At 36.0% G+C, this 16430-nt stretch overlaps 1 protein-coding gene across 1 annotated transcript in view; it reads right to left on the minus strand.

Annotated features, from left to right (window-relative positions):
• Window positions 1-1182: 1182 nt before the first annotated feature.
• SPATA16 (spermatogenesis associated 16) overlaps window positions 1183-16430 on the minus strand; it is a 251790-nt gene continuing 236542 nt past the window's right edge. The window contains 1 exon segment of the mRNA NM_001246421.1: window positions 1183-1518. Within this exon segment, the coding sequence (NP_001233350.1) occupies window positions 1396-1518 (123 nt within the window). The 3' untranslated portion in view covers window positions 1183-1395.

Consider the following 16430-nt stretch of genomic DNA (forward strand, 5'->3'; position numbering starts at 1 on the left):
TTTCATCCCAATCTGTGGGTTGTCTCTTCATCCTGTTAATTGTTTCCTTAGCTGTGCAAAAGCTCTTTAGTTTGATGCAATCCCAGCTGTTTATTTTTGCTTTCATTATATGTGCTTATGGGCTCTTAAGAAATCACAGCCCATACCAATGTTATGGAGCTTCCCTTCTACATTCCCTACTAGTAGTTTTACAATCGCAGATCTTACATTTAAGTCTTTAACCCATTTTGAATTGATTCTTGTATAAGGAGTGGAACAAGAGTCCATTTTTACTCTTCTGTGTGTGGATATCCAATTTTACCAATGCCTTTCATTGAAGAGAGCATCCTTTTCCCATTGTGTGTTCTTTGCACCTTTGTCAAAAGTCAATTGACCATAAATGTGTGGGTTTATTTTAGGGCTCTGTATCCTATTTCACTGGTCAATGTGCTGTTTTTGTGCTAGTACCATGCTGTGTTGATTCCTATAGCTTTGTGATCTATTTTGAAATTCAGTAGTGTGATGCCTCTAGCTTTAATATTATAATTTTTTGTATGTTATTAGGTTAAGCATTGGATAAACTGTCATAAATCATTTAGTCTATTACTTCTGCTGTGAAATTTTGATTGGGTTCATTTTATTTTTTGAGCTTTTATCAATGTATTCCAAAATTCTATTTATTTTTCACTATTAAACAATTTATGTTTTTCTATTTTACTCAGGATCTGGGCTCCTCCTCCTTATTCTATTCTCCGATCTTTTTGTTGGCATCAGTTGAGGTCTTCAGTGATGGCTATCAACTCACTACCTTGTCAAACATGCAAACTTGACTATCTTGTCAAATTTGTGTTGCATAGCTTAAGGGGCAGAGAAAATACAATATAAAGGATCTAGAGGAAAAAAAACAACTTAATGAGACCACTTAACTGATGTCAGACATACAATGTATGACTATCTTTATAAGAGTTGGGAAAGTACATTATTAGTTTTATAGGTTCAATTTTGCATTTATATTGTTTTCTGTATTTGTAGGTGGCCTGTGAATGATTCTTAATGAATATACATGATTATAGATGTATACTATAAGCATTATTGGGTAGACCTGATATACCTTTGTCCATTTTGAAAGATCAAGGCAGTGAAAGAGGTATCAATGGTTATTTTATAAGCTCTTTAACTAAACAAGAAAAATCTGAACAAAAGTCAAGTCAAACTTGCTGAGAATATTTATTGCTGCCAGTTGAGATTAATGAAACATAGAGTGTCTTTGGTAAAGATGAACTGAGGGGAATACCACCTCTTTCTTTTGGTGACAAGCTTTTGTTATCCAGCTTCACAGTACTAGGTGGGCATTGGAGTGGATGCCCTTGCCTCTTCTTCTGCGATATCTTAGTGGTAGTGCCTGCTCCCTAATGACTAGCTTTGGTGAACAGTTTGAAGTCGCTTCATTTTTGTTTTTTGCCTTCGAGCAGTTCTCAGTTTTTTAGCTTTTAAGAAACTGTCCTCTAATTGGTATAGAAAATCTTCAATTTGTCCAACCTAGATGAAATAAACAGATGCAACAAGATTTGTTGTTGTTTTCCTGGGTTTTGTATACTTATAAAAATGGTGACGTATTTAAAATAAATGGCACATACAAATCCATGTTGGAACAGAACTGGCAGAAACAGAAATATTACACATAAAAGCCTTCTTCTGTTTCCATTACAGGTCTCCCTGTTTTACTAACTTAACACAAAGCAGAAGTGCAGGAGTTTGCCTTATCACTTGGTCCAAGGTATTGGGAATGGAAATGGGGATTACTGTCACCATGCAGTTTTTAATGGTCAGTAAAACCAGGGATTTCAAAGGAAAGTGAATGGTAAAAGATTAATCCGTGGCAAGCCTTTTCTCCATCTCCTTTATCAACAATAAGAGTGAAAACAAACAAACAAACTTACCTCCTTCAAAGCCAGAGATTCTAGCATTTAGATGCTCCTAACCAACATGGGAGAAAAATGAGTATTTGTATAGTCTTGGCAAGAATCATGTCTCCTTTCAATCAAAATTCTGAAAGAATGCATTTTCTTAAAAAATGCCACACTCCAGGGAATAAGGTAAAATAATGTTATACACAACAATTCTTGAAAAAGAATTAGTCTTTCTTCAAAGAAAACTTACAATTATTCAATGGCAGTTGATAGAATGTAGTACATTGTTTGTCAGAAAAAACTATAGAATAAAAGTTTACACATATGCTGAATTGAGTTCTCATGAAAGTCAGTAGATATACAATTCATACTTAACCCTGACTCCTAGGACCTGCATATTGTATTAGCCTAACATTACTCACTGAAGAGCTCATTGTCATAAAGTTAACTCAAAGCTAGAGCACTTACTATTCAAGGTACATGAACGTATCATCTACTTAAGATAAAAGCACTTACAACTTCAATTTTCCAATTTTGAGTTCCACTTTTAAATTGCTTGATTTATCATTCAGAGTAATATCCAAAGGATAATTCAGATTGTCAAAAAGAGAATAATAAATGGTAGCACTCATCCATATGTTATGCTTAGGTCTCATATCATACCAGTGACATAAACGGTCCACTGTTTTTTATTTTTAAGAAAACAAGATAAATTATTTATATGAAAACTATTCTTTTTGAAACCCTTGTAAAAACTATTTCAGGTACATTTTTTAAAAAGCATATTGTTTTTTATGATGTCTGATCACTGCAGGACACATAAAAATAATTTGACAGAATATTTTTGGATTCCTCCATGAAGTTAATGCATTATTCTATGTATTCCATATATATATACATATATATATAATATGTGTATATATATATACACGCACACACATACACATATACACTATCTGATTTTCACCAAAATAAGACATTAAAAAATTAACATGGAGCACAGTCAGTGCAAATATAATGGATGGCAGCTTACCATTACTTTAATAGTTGAGTTGATGATTCATTCATATTATTTGTATTGACAATGTATCATTTAAATCAAAGTTCTTTACAATAAGAATATTTGTAATTAGCCCAAATATAATTTTAAATTACAATTCTAATGCAGCCAAAAGCTTCCTTCAATAAGACAGTGAAATAATTGTTTTTAAATATCCATTAGGTATCTGCTGTCTTTTAAAAACAATTGTGTTCATTAAGAGCAGTACTGAGTAACGGGGTTGCATTTTATTTTAAAAAGACAAGAAACACAAGATATGTCACTGGAATAAAAGAATTCTGCTGAATTAACTGGGCAGGTCCAGAGCACATACTATGTGCGTGCTGTATCTGGCCTGTATGTTCACCTCCTACCTGGCCTGTCTCCCTCCTGTGCTTTAATCCATCTCATAATGATGCTGGAATGAACTTTTAAACAGATAAATCTGATCTCACATCTTTCTCTTGCTTAATTATATTAAATGGATTTCTAAACCCTTAACATGGCCTATACACCTCTACACCTGGGTTATCAGGTTTCACTTGTATCTCTGGTGCTGTCTAACATCAATCCATCTGCTTTAGCCATGTGGGACATCTCTCAATTATCTGAGCACAGCCATGCATTGTTCTACGCCCCCTCGATCTTCCTAATGGAACATGTCCATTAGAACACTTACATATCCTCTAGATTTCAGGTCAAACATCAGTGCTTCAGGGAAGTCTTCCTTCAGAACCCAGGCCAAGTTGGTTGTCTCAGTAACATTTTTTCATCTCTTTAGATATTATAATTTTTAAACTTAATTGTTTATAATGATTTATATAACATCTGTCTTCTCATCTGGACTTTCAGCTCCATAAGGCAGGGACCAGGTCCATGTTGTCCACTATTTCCAAAACCTAGGATATTGTAGAACCTCAGTAATCCTACTCTCTGATAAAAGACTTGAAGAGTTTCACAAAACCATGTGTTTTTCCATATTTAAGTCATGCCTGGAATGAGGGATATCAGAAGGCATTCTTTTCTTCTATAAATTAAATAAACATTACTTTCTCTTGCCACCATTCTTTTACCATTGTTTAGCTTTGAGACTGTCTTGCCTGTGTACTTGAAACAGCCAGGAGTAGAAAGGGCACTGGATGAGGAGTCAGTAGGAATGTTGAATTCTGCTCTCGGGTTGGCTTCTAACACTGCTCTGTGACCCCAGGGAAATTACTTGGCCTTTCTGAACTTCAGTTTTCACCAACAGTTGGTATTAAAAGAGGGTTGGCCTGGATAATTTCCAAAGATACATCTGGTCATAAAATTCCATGACTCACACTCACATCAGAGCCAAGTAGTCCAGTCCTAAAACTGAGTATTCACATTTTCAAATCAGAGGTTATTCCCTTAGATTACACCATTAGATAAATGACACGATATGCAGCAAAGTAAGTCAATTTTAGCTTCTATACTTACTGACGTGTAGGAGAGCTGCAACATGTTTTTTAGAAAAGCTGGTTCTTTATTTTCTTTTTTTTATGTCAAGGAAAGAAAAATGCTGGTTAAAGAGAAAATAGATTCATATAACTAGAAGAACAGATTGCAAATGATAGAAATTTCTGTAAAGCCCTTAGGAAAATAAAACACAAAGAAATATGTAAGTACACAAGAAAGGACACAGTTTTTGAAGCAGAGGCTTTATTAGACTCTCTTTGGTACAGAAGCTACTTGCTTAACTGTATCAGATAGGCTACTTTGTCATTCTGGGTCTAATTTTCCCCTTTGAAAAATGGGCAGATAACTTTTTTTGTGTATATATGCGCCAATGCAGACTTGACATTACAGTGATGTGGACATTAGACCAAATGAGCTTGTAGAGAATTTTAGGATGTCTGATGATTGAGGGGAATGAAATATCTCAGTAGGAGGGCAGGTTCTGACCCATCATATGACTGTTGGTCATAACCCATATCAAAGAGTAAGGAAATTGTCATCAGTCAGTGTCTCAACACCTTTTAATTCACACTTAAACACTACTATTATGGGTTGAATTGTGTCCCCCTCTAAATTTATATGTTAAAGTCATAACCCCCAGTACTTTAGAATGTGGCCTTATCTGGAGATAGCGTATTTACATAGCTAATCAAGTTAAAATGAGGTCCTTAGGGTGGGCCCTAATCCAAAATGACTGGTGTCATTATAAAACAGGGAAATTTGGAGACAGATGCACACACAGGAAGAATACCATGTGAAGAGGAAGGCAGAGATTGGGCTGATGCCCCCACAAGCCAAGGTATGATAAAGAATGCCAGCAAATCACCAGAAACTAGGGGAGAGGCAGGGAACAGTTTCTTCTGCACAGCCCTCGGAGGGACCCAACCTTGAAGACACTGATTTCAGGCTCTTACGCTCCAGAATTGTGAAATAATACATTTCTGTTGTTTAAGCCCCTCAGTTTGTGGTACTTTGCTATGGCAGCCCTAGCATCTGAATATAACTACTAAGCCATAAAGTGAAGAGAAGAGCAATTAAGTTATAATTTTCCCCTCAAACATGACTTTGATCCTTTCCAAAATTATCATTTCCCACTGATGTTCCCTACTTGGTTGGTGCCCCCTGGCACAGGCTTAGTGTATACCTTGGGAACCAGGCTTCTCTCTTGACAGTAATGGCCGTGAGAAGAAGTTGATCTCAAACATGAATGAACAAGTAAATTATACTGAGAAGGAAGATGCTGGGCTTGAATTTAGGCTTCCTATTAAATTTCATGTAGTCTGAATCAAGGAGAGAGGATTAGGTGTGTTTATATGGGTTTGCTTGCACATGTTCATGCCTTAGGAATTGAGGGCTCAAATAATTTTTTTTTAATTAAAGCTTTAAAAGATTTTTTTAAAGAAGAAAGTTGAGGAAATAGGAATAAAATTCATCAGGAATAAATATCAGGTTTATATGACTGTAGTGGTAGTTACAGAGTGGGAATGTGTTTTCAGTGATTAGCAGTTTGGACCAAAATCCTCTCGGCAAAACAGACATTTCACTCCACCACAGTGGATTTGATAACATTAGTTTCTTTGCTCTGTTCCAGTTTTATTTCCAGACCAAAAGCTTTTAAATATTTATCATCCAAAATGGTTTGAATTTTAATTCTTATTAGAATTACAATTGTTTTCAAATAGGCTTGAAATTAATTTCTAAAATAAACTTAAGTTTCTGAAACGGAGTTGTTTCTACTATTCATAATATAGCAGTTTCCTTTAGCTTTTGGCTAGTATTCAAACAGACAGACAAGCCCCTAAGTTTTTTCTTTTTCATTTAGTGAATTTGGTATATTATTTAGTATTTTAGTCATAAGAGTGTAACATAAAAATCTGGGGTACCTACCCCTGAGATTTTACAAAACATGCAAAAAAAAAAAAAAGCCAAACTATATCACCAACTCTTGAAAATACCCATAATGATAACACTTTTCAGTATATTTAATATAGAGTTAGAAAACTATTATGAAATTTTGCTATCACATAGTCCAGGAAACTATGTGTTATGGTCTGAATGTCTCTGTCCTCCCAAATTCATATGTTGAAATTCTAACTCCCAAAGTGATAGTATTAGAATGTAAGATCTTTGGGAGGCGATTAGGTCACAAGAATGGAGCTCTCGTGAATGGCATTAGTGCCCTTATGAAAAGAGGCCCAAGGGAACTTGTTTGCTCTGTCCACCATGTGAAGACACAGCTAGAATGCACCATCTATGAACCAGAAAAGGGGCCTTCAGTGGACACTGAGTCTGCCACTGCCTTGATTTTCCAGCCTCTGGAATGATGAGAAATACATTTCTGTTGTTCATAAGCTACCCAGGCTATGGCATTTTGTTATAACAGCCTGAACAGGCTAAGGTACCATGTATCATAGTTAAAAAAAAATTAATTTTGGTAAGATTTATCTGAAGGTTTGAATATATATTATTAAATTAAACTTTTATGTTGGGATAATTGAGGATTCACACACATCAGTAAAAAGAAACTCAGCAAGACTCAGCATATTTTTTACCCAGTGTCCGTCAATGGTAATATCTTGCAAAACTGTAGAATTCTACAGCCAGGATACTGACATTGATACAGTCAAGATACGGAACAGTTCCATTACCACAAAGATCTCTCATGTTACCTTTTTATAACCATCTGTTTTCCTCCTGGTCCCTAACCTCTTCTTAAGCCCTGACAACCACTAATAAACTAATAAGTTTTTTTTTTCTTTTCTTTTTTTTTTTGAGACAAGAGTCTTGCTGTGTCACCCAAGCTGGAGTGCAGTGGTGTGGTCTTGGCTCACAGTAACCTCTGCCTCTTGGATTCAGGTGATTCTCTTGCCTCAGCATCCCGAGTAGCTGGGATTACAGGCATGTGCCACCACAGTAGGCTAATTTTTGTATTTTTGGTAGAGACAGGGGTTCGCCATATTGCTCAGGCTGGTCTCGAACTCCTGGCCTCAAGTTTTCTGCTTGCATCAGCCTCCCAAAGTGCTGGGATTAGAAGTGAGCCACCGTGCCTGGCCATAGGTTCTTCATTTATATAATTTTGTTGTTGCAAGAAGTTTATCTAAATGGAATCATATAGTATATAACTTCACATTTCTATGGAGATTTATTCAGGTTGTTGTATCAATAGTTTATTTCTTTTTATCACTAACTAATATTCCATGGTATGAATTTACCAGTTTGTTTAACCATTCATTAGTTAGATTATTTCCAGTTTGGGGTTATTGTAAAATAAGTTACAATAATTTGGGCTATTGTAAAATAAGTTATAAACATTTGTATGCAGGTCTTTGTTTGAACGTAAGTCTTTATTTTTCTGGGATGAAAGCCCAGGAGGTCAATTTCTAGGTTATATGGTAGCTGCATATTTAATTTTTTTTTCAGTAGTGCTGATTGGTTGGATTGGAAATGAAATCAAAGGGAGTCAAAGCTGTCTTGTGCTGAGTCAGTTCTGGGTGGAGGTTACAAGGTCAGATGAGCCAGTTTATCTGTCTGGGTGGTGCCAGCTGATCCATCAAGTGCAGGGTCTGCCAAATATCTCAAGCACTGATCTTAGGCTTTATAATAGTGATGTTATCCCCAGGTTATATTTAGTTTTATTTATTATTTTATTTATTTTTGAGACGGAGTCTCGCTCTGTCACCCAGGCTGGAGTGCAGTGGTGTGATCTCGGCTCACTGCAAGCTCCGCCTCCCGTGTTCACGCCATTCTTCTGCCTCAGCCTCCCGAGTAGCTGGGACTATAGGTGCCTGCCACCACGCGTGGCTAATTTTCTGTATTTTTTAGTAGAGATAGAGTTTCATCGTGTTAGCCAGGATGGTCTTGATCTCCTGACTTCATGATCCGCCCGCCTTGGCCTCCCAAAGTGCTGGGATTACAGGCGTGAGCCACCATGCCCGAAACTGCCGTATTATTTTCCACAGTGGTTGTACCATTTTACATCCCATTAGTAATGTATGAGTGATCTAATTTCTCTGTGTCCTTACCAGCATTTAGTATTGTCATTATTGCTTATTTTAGCCATTTTAATAGGTGTGTAGTGACATCTCATTGTGGTTTTAATTTGCATTTCCCTAATGGCTAGTGATGTTGAACATGTTTTAACATGCTCAATTGTCATTCACTCTGGTAAATGTCTGTTCAAATCTTTGTCATTTTCAAATTGGATTGGCTTTTTTTTTACTCCTGAATTTTAAGAGCTCTTTATAGAATCTGTATATAGTCTTTTGTTGGATGTAGGGTTTGCAAGTATTTTCTCTCATGCTGAGCTTTTTTTCATCCTTTTTTTTTTTTAACAGAGTCCTTCCACAGGTAAAGTTTTTAATTTTGATGAAGTCTAATTTATAAACTTTTATGGATTGTGCTTTTGGTGTCAAGTCTGAGAAGTTTGCATAGACCAAAATCCTGTAGATTTTTTCCTATTCTTTTGTAGAAGTTTTATAGTTTTACATTTTGCATTTAAGTCTATAACCTAATTTGAGTTAATTTTTGTATGAAGTGTAAGGATTAGGTCAAGGCTGTGTTTTAGTTTTCTTTTATTTTTGGTCTACAGATGTGTAAATGTTCCAGCATCATTTGTTGAAAATGCTATTTTTCTTCCACTGAATTGCTTTTACTCCTTTATAAAAACAATCAGCACAGGATATATCGGTTTATTTCTGGGTTCTCTATTCTGTTCCATTGAGCTTTGTGTTAATCCCTCCATCAGTATACAAATTCTTGATTACTGTAGCTATATAAAAAGTCTTGTATTTCAAATTTGAGAGTTTGATGTCTATATTATGTGAGGTCTTTCAATCCATAAACACAGTATATCTCTCCATTTATTTAGATCTTTGATTTCATCACTGTTTTGTAATTTTAGGCATACAATTCATGTAGATGTTTTGCTAGATTCACACCAAAGTATTTCATTTATTTGAGCAATTGTAAATAATACTGTCTTAAATTTTAGTGTCCCTGATCATTGCTGTTATATAAAAATACAACTGAGTTTTGTACATTTGTCTTGTATCTTGCAACCTTGCTGAACTCATTTTTTCTGGGGGGATTTTTATGTAGACAATTATGTTATCTGCAAATAGGGAAGGGCAGATTTATTTCTTCCTGTTTTACATGCCTTTTCTTTCCTTTTTGTGCCTTAATGCAGTGGTTAGAATTTCCAGCACTATGTTGAATAAGAGTGGTGAAAGCTAATATCCTTTCCCTGTTCTTGATTTTAGAGGGAAAGATTTTATTCTTTCACTATTAAGTGTATTTAACTATAGAATTTTTGGAGGTGCTCTTTAACAATTTGAGGAGGTTCCTCTTTATCCCTAGTTTTCTGAGTATTTTTTAAATCATAAATGAGTGTCAATTTTGTCCAATGCTTTTTCTGCATCAATTGATATAATCTTGTAATTTTTCTTCTGTAATCTGTTTATATGGTAGATTACACTGATTTTGAAATATTCAAACATTCTTGCATCTATGGGATAAATTCCACTTAGTTATGGTATATAATTTTTAAACATATTGCTAAATTCTATTTGTTAATGATGTTAAGATTTTTGCCTCTATATTCAAGAGAGATTGGTTTGTAGATTTTTTGGGTACTATTTTTGTCCCATTTGGTACTGGGATAATACTAGATTTATAACATGAATTGGGAAGGGTTTGCTACTCTTGTATTCTCTGAAAGAAATTGTGCAGAATTGGTGTTAATTCTTTAAATGTGTGGTAGAATCATCCAGTGAAAACGTCTGGGCTTGGAGATGTCTGGGGAGTTTATAATTATGAATAGTTATAGGGTTAATGAAACTATTTTATATTGGGTGAGTGGTGGTAGCATGTTTTTTGAGGAATTGGTATATTTATCAAAGTTGTCAAATTTATATATGTAGAATTGTTCTAAGATTCTCTTATTATCCTTTTACTGTCTGCAGCATCTGTAGTGATGTTCCATTTCATTCCTGGTATTGGTGATTTGTGTCTTCTCCCTTTTTTATTTGTTAGTCTTGCTAGATATATTTTTTTAAATTTTACTAACCTGTTCAAAGAACCAGCTCTTTGTGGCATTGATTTTCTTTATTTTTCTGTTTTCATTTCCATTGATTTCTAGTTTAATCCTTATTGTTTTCTTCCTTCTGCTTGCTTTGTTTATTTTGTCCTTCTTTTTCTAGGTTTTTGAACTCAGACTTCAGTTATTGATTTGAGATAGCTTCTTCTTTTATAATGTATGCATTTAGTGCTATACATTTTTCTCTCATTGCTATTTTACCTGTATCCCACAAATTTTGATATATTTTCATTTTTATTTAGTTCAATATATTCTTACATTTCCTTTGAGACTCCTTTTTCGATCCATGAACTATCCAAGTATTTGCAGATTTTTCTGTTATTGACTTCTAGTTTGAGTCCATTGCAGTTGTGGAACACATTCTTTATGATTTCAGTTTTTAGAAATTTGTTTAAGTTTGTTATGATCCAGAATAGCATCTGTTTTGGTGCATGTTCCATGGGCACATAAACGTTGATTAGATTCTGATGCTTGATAGTGTTATTAAGTTATTGCATATTCTTGTTGATTTTCTATTTAGTTGTTCTATCAATTGTTGAGAAAGGGAAGTTGAAATCTCCAACTATAACTGTGGACATGTCTATTTTTTCTTTTAGTCCCATCAGTTTTTGCTTCATATATTTTGCAGACCCTCTTGTTTGTGCATACACTTAGAATTGCTTTGTCTTTTTGGTGGATTAATAATTTTATTGTTATAGAATATCATATCCCTCCCTGTCTCTGGTAACTTTTTTTGCTTGAAGTCTCCTTTGTCTGATATTAATATAACCACTATTGCTTCCCTTTTGTTAATGTTTACATGATATTTCTTTTTACATTCTTTAACTCTTAAGCTTTCTACATCATCATATTCGAAGTGAGTTTGTAGACAGAATATTTGGGTCATATTCTGAAGTCTATTTTGCCAATCTCTGTCTTTTAATTAGTGTATTTAGGCCACTTAAATTTAGTGAAATTATTGGTATGTTAGACCTTAGTCTGCCATTTTATTTTTTATTTTCTTTGGTTGTTGCTTGTTTCACCCCCCCTACCTTTTTGAGGTTAAACATTTTTTAGAATTCCATTTTGACATAACTAGAGTTTTTGATATATCTTTTTGTATGGCTTTTTGAGTATTTGCTTTAGATATTACATGTGTGTGTACGTAAAATATGTGTGTGTGTTCATTTTAAATTTGAAGTATAGAATCATTGCTTTCTTTGTCTCTTCACCCTCTCCCATTTTTAATTATCTTAAATCCTTTATATAAATTCAGAACTACATTAAACAATGTTATTATTTTTGTTTCCCCCACCAAACATGATGAAGAGGAGAAGAAAAGTGTATTATTTTTAGTCATACTTTTGCTTACTGTGTTCTCTCAGCCTTTTTGATATTTCTGGGTCTTTCTTTTGATTCCTTTCTATTCAGAAAACTTTCTTAAGCTATTCTTTTTGGGTAGGTTTTCTTATGATGAATTCTCTCAGTTTTCCTTCATCTGAGAATGTCTTAATTTCTTCCTTATTCCTGAAAGATGTTTGCATTGGGTTGGCAATTCTTTTCTTTTAGTGCTTGAAAAATATTATGCCACTTACTACTGGCCTCCATAGTTTCTAATGAGAAAGCCATTGTCATTTATTTTTTCATATAGATAATGCATCATTTCCCTCTTGCTGCTTTTAAGATGTTTTTGCCTTTAGTCTTCAGAAGTTTGACTATGATGTATCCCGGTATAAATTTCTTTGGGCTTATCCTAGTTGATATCCACTCAACTTCTTAAATTTATAATTTTGTCTTTTGCCAAATTTGGGAAGTTTTCAGCCACTATTTCTTTGAGAACTTTTTTCATCCTGCCCACTCTTATTCTTACCCTGAAACTCTGATGTCATGAATATTAAATCTGTTATTACAGTCTTACAGATCCCAGAGCCTTTTTTTTACAGTTTATTTTTTCTTTGTTGTTAAGAAGAGGTAATTTTTTTGTTTGTTTGTTTGTTTTTGTTTTTTTGGTGGAGTCTCACACTGTTGCCCGGGCTGGAGTGCAATGGCATGATCTCGGTTCACTGCAACATCCGCCTCCCAGGTTCAAGTGATTCTCCTGCCTCAGCCTCCTGAGTAGCTGGGATTATAGGCACATGCCACCACGCCCAGCTAATTTTTTGTATTTTTAGTAGAGATGGGTGTTTCACTATATTGGCCAGGCTGGTCTCGAACTCCTGACCTCATGATCTGCCCACCTCTTCCTCCCAAAGTGCTGGGATTCAGGCATGAGGCACTGCGCCTGGCCTAAAATTGGGTAATTTTTATTGTCCTGTCTTTCTTTCACTGATTATTTCCTCTGTCCCTTTCATTCTGCTGTTGAGTCCATCCAATAAATTTTTTGTTATAGTTATTTTATTTTTTCAGTTCTAAAATTTCTATTTAGTTTTTCTTTATATTTTCTCTTTGTTGATACTTTCTGTTATTTGTTGTGACTGTGTTTTTCACTTAAATGTGTTTGTAATTGCTCATTAAATCATTTTTATAATGCCTGCTTTAAAACATCAGATAATTCTTCTTTTTTTGAGACAAGAGTCTCACTCTATTGCCCAGGCTGGAGTACAATCGCATGATCTCGCATCACTGCAACCTCCACCTCCCGGGTTCAAGCGATTCTCCTGCCTCAGCCTCCTGAATAGCTGGGACTACAGGCATGTGCCATCATGCTTTGCTAATTTTTGTATTTTTAGTAGAGATGGAGTTTTGCCATGATGGCCAGGCTGGTCTCAAACTCCTGGTCTCAAGTGATCCACCTGCCTTGGCCTCCCAAATTGTTGAGATTACAGGCATGAACCATTGCACCTGGCCTAAAATGTCAATAATTCTAATATATCTGACATCTCTGTTTTGGCAGTCATTGATTGTCTTTCTTCATTCAGTTTGAGATCTTTCCGGTTTTTGGTATGATGAGTGATCTTTGAAATCTGGACATTTTGGGTATTTTATTATGAGGGAACTGCCTTGTTACTTCCACGTGGAAACAGAGGTTCAGGTTCCCAATTCACCCTCCATAACACCTGATGGAGAGGCTTCTCATTACTTCTGGGTGGCGATAGGAGTTCAAGCTCCTCACTGGGTTTCCACTGATACCTTCGTGGCTTGGAGGGTAGGAATATCTTATCATCACTGTTTCCCACGTGGCCTTCACTGACACAACATTGTGGGAGAAGACTCACTACCATTGCTGGGTGCTAAAAATCCTGACTTTCTACCAGGTCTCCTCCAACACCATACCAGCAAGGATGGGGAAGGAAAAGGGGAGATTTACTTCCTACTGGGGATAAAAGTCCAGACTCCCTACTTGTTCTTCTCTGACACTACCCTGTTAGGGTAGGAAGATTGGGATACCTTGTGTTTTTGTTTTTGAGAGACGGAGTCTTGCTCTGTCACCCAGGCTGGAGTGCGGTGGCATGATCTCGGCTCACTGAAACCTCCGCCTCCCGGGTTCAAGTGATTCTCCTGCCTCAGCTTTCCAAGTAGCTGGGACTACAGGCATGTGCCACCACACCCAGCTAATTTTTGTATTTTTTTAGTAGAGATGGGGTTTCACTCTGTGTTGGCCAGGCTGGCCTCGAACTCCTGACCTCAGGTGATCTGCCCACCTCAGCCTCCCAAAGTGCTGGGATTACAGGCATGAGCCACCACGCCCAGCCATGTCTAGGGATTTTAATTGTATGTAATGGGGTGAATGGGGGAAAGCAAATCTACTCTATATTCTTCAAAGTAGAAGTACTCTATCATAGGTTTTTAAAAAATGATTTTGACCCCTGTGCCTTAGGAAGATGTGCTTTCATTTCTTGAATCAGTTTGACCAGTTGCTTCTAAATAGCTTTGTTAATATGATAAAGTGAATCACCTATTGTAAAGCTGAAGGAGCCTTCTTTCCATAAGAGGTCTTTGGAAGTTAAAAGCCTTTCAAATTTCTTGTAATAAGAGATAGGTCTTACTTTATTCTACATCTAAGTTAGGGTCTCTCCAACATATGTCCACACTCATCTTCTCACCAGCCCTCTCATGTTCCTCTCCAGAGTCTATTCTCCAGCAGAAAGTCATTTCGGTAGAGTACACATTAGTTTAATTCAATTTTGATGATGCTGAGAGACATGGGTATATTTTGCTGTGGAATTTGTGTGTGTTTTAGATTCCGGTCTTGTCCCCTTCTCCACAGGTATCATTTTAAGAAAATCATAATCAGAAGGATAAATGATCCATGTCTTCCTTTAGAGCTGCATGTAAAGGCACTTTTATTTTTGCCCTTCTCCCAGAGATGAAAGGTATAATGAATACACTATAAATGACTGAATGAGCTACAAGTCAATTGCTCTGAACTCTGTATTAATCCCACTTTCAATACAGAATGGAAGATGTCCTATGGTTCATTTAGCTACCGAGTGGTATAAGCTGTTATTCTGTTATTCTCCAGAATTATAAAGGATTGCAAAACTTAATGTATAAAAGACAGGCAATAAAATGCTGGACTGCCAAGCAAAGAAGACACTTTTAGTAATTTAAAGGAAGCAATGTATAGAAGGAACTACAAACTTACTCTTCAGTTCAACATGCAATTGAGATATATGTTTCCACTCCTCTCACCAGAATATTACACTGAAATTTGGAAAGATGCGTTTTGAAAAACTTTTGCAAAGATAAAACTCCTCTAATAGATTTGGACTAATATGAGCATTTCCAATTTCTGTTTTAGTCACTTCCATAAATTAGCTCATAAGTGGATCAGGCAGAGAAAGTGCTCAGGAAGTGGAGGTGGTAGACTTTGTGTTGGTCCACTTCCAGCCTCAAGACCCCCTGTGCTGTGATGGTAAAACTTGGAGGGGTTATGGCAATATATGCTTATAAAATTGTGTTTTCACTGAAAGCCTGATGCATTTCTAGATGATAATTCAGATTATTCACTAGAGAGTGACCCTCAGGGCGACAGTAAGTATACTGCAGAAATGTCTAGATTTCTAAGCTGTTTCCTTGAAGTTCTGAAGTTGCAGAAAGAGGGAAAATAGTGAGCTATCAAAGCAAACCTTAACATGATATGTCCACAAAGGGAAGGATGGTGAGGGAGGACAGTAAGAGCATCATGATTCAGGGAAGTGCAGTGGGTCAGGCAGCTACCACGAAGCAGTGTGGGCAAGTCGCCAGATGGGCAGCAAGCTGTGACCTAGTGACAGACAAAGGATTCCCTGCCAAAAAGAAGACTCAAAGATTGTCTCATTGGCTGTCTTACAGAATCTGAACTTAGGTCAGGCAACGTTCTTTGTGCCATTGACTTGTGACAGCTTTGTTTGGTTTAATATAAGTGTGCTAGTCAACAATTAAGAACAAGCCTTTGACCCAAACAAATCTATTTCAAAATTAAACCCTGTCACTACAAAGTTGGGCTTGTTTTCTTAATTCTACACAGCTATTTTCCCTCATCTTTCAAAAGAGAGATAAAGATGTCTCTCTTATAGGGTTGTTGCAATCATTTAAATGTGATAATGTATTGAAATGCTTGGCACACACTAAGACATCAGGAATAATAACTGATAATATCTGTCATCGTCATTATCAGTTACTTATCTGAAATAAATTTTTCTATAGCTTGTTCCAGTTGTGATAGTTATTCAAAAGCAAGCTTCAGACAAACTAACATAGTTTGATAATTTGTGGGGTAATACAGTATTTTATTAGGTACATGTGAACGGTGGCAGATTAGCTTTGTCTGCCCCTTGATAAATTCTTGTTTAAAAGTGGCCGAGCTCCTGGATACATGCTCCCTAGATGAGGGCCATGCCATGATTTGACGCCTGCTCAGAAATACTTCTGCTGCAGAGGTTTCCTGCCAAATCATCAAAGTTTTAGAAGACAGTATTTTCAGCCAACAAAGCACTTAAAAGAGGTGTTTCCAGTTTTGGAGGCAAGGCCA

Source organism: Pan troglodytes, chromosome 2, assembly GCF_028858775.2.
Source record: "Pan troglodytes isolate AG18354 chromosome 2, NHGRI_mPanTro3-v2.0_pri, whole genome shotgun sequence".
Classification (NCBI taxonomy): Eukaryota; Metazoa; Chordata; class Mammalia; order Primates; family Hominidae; genus Pan; species Pan troglodytes.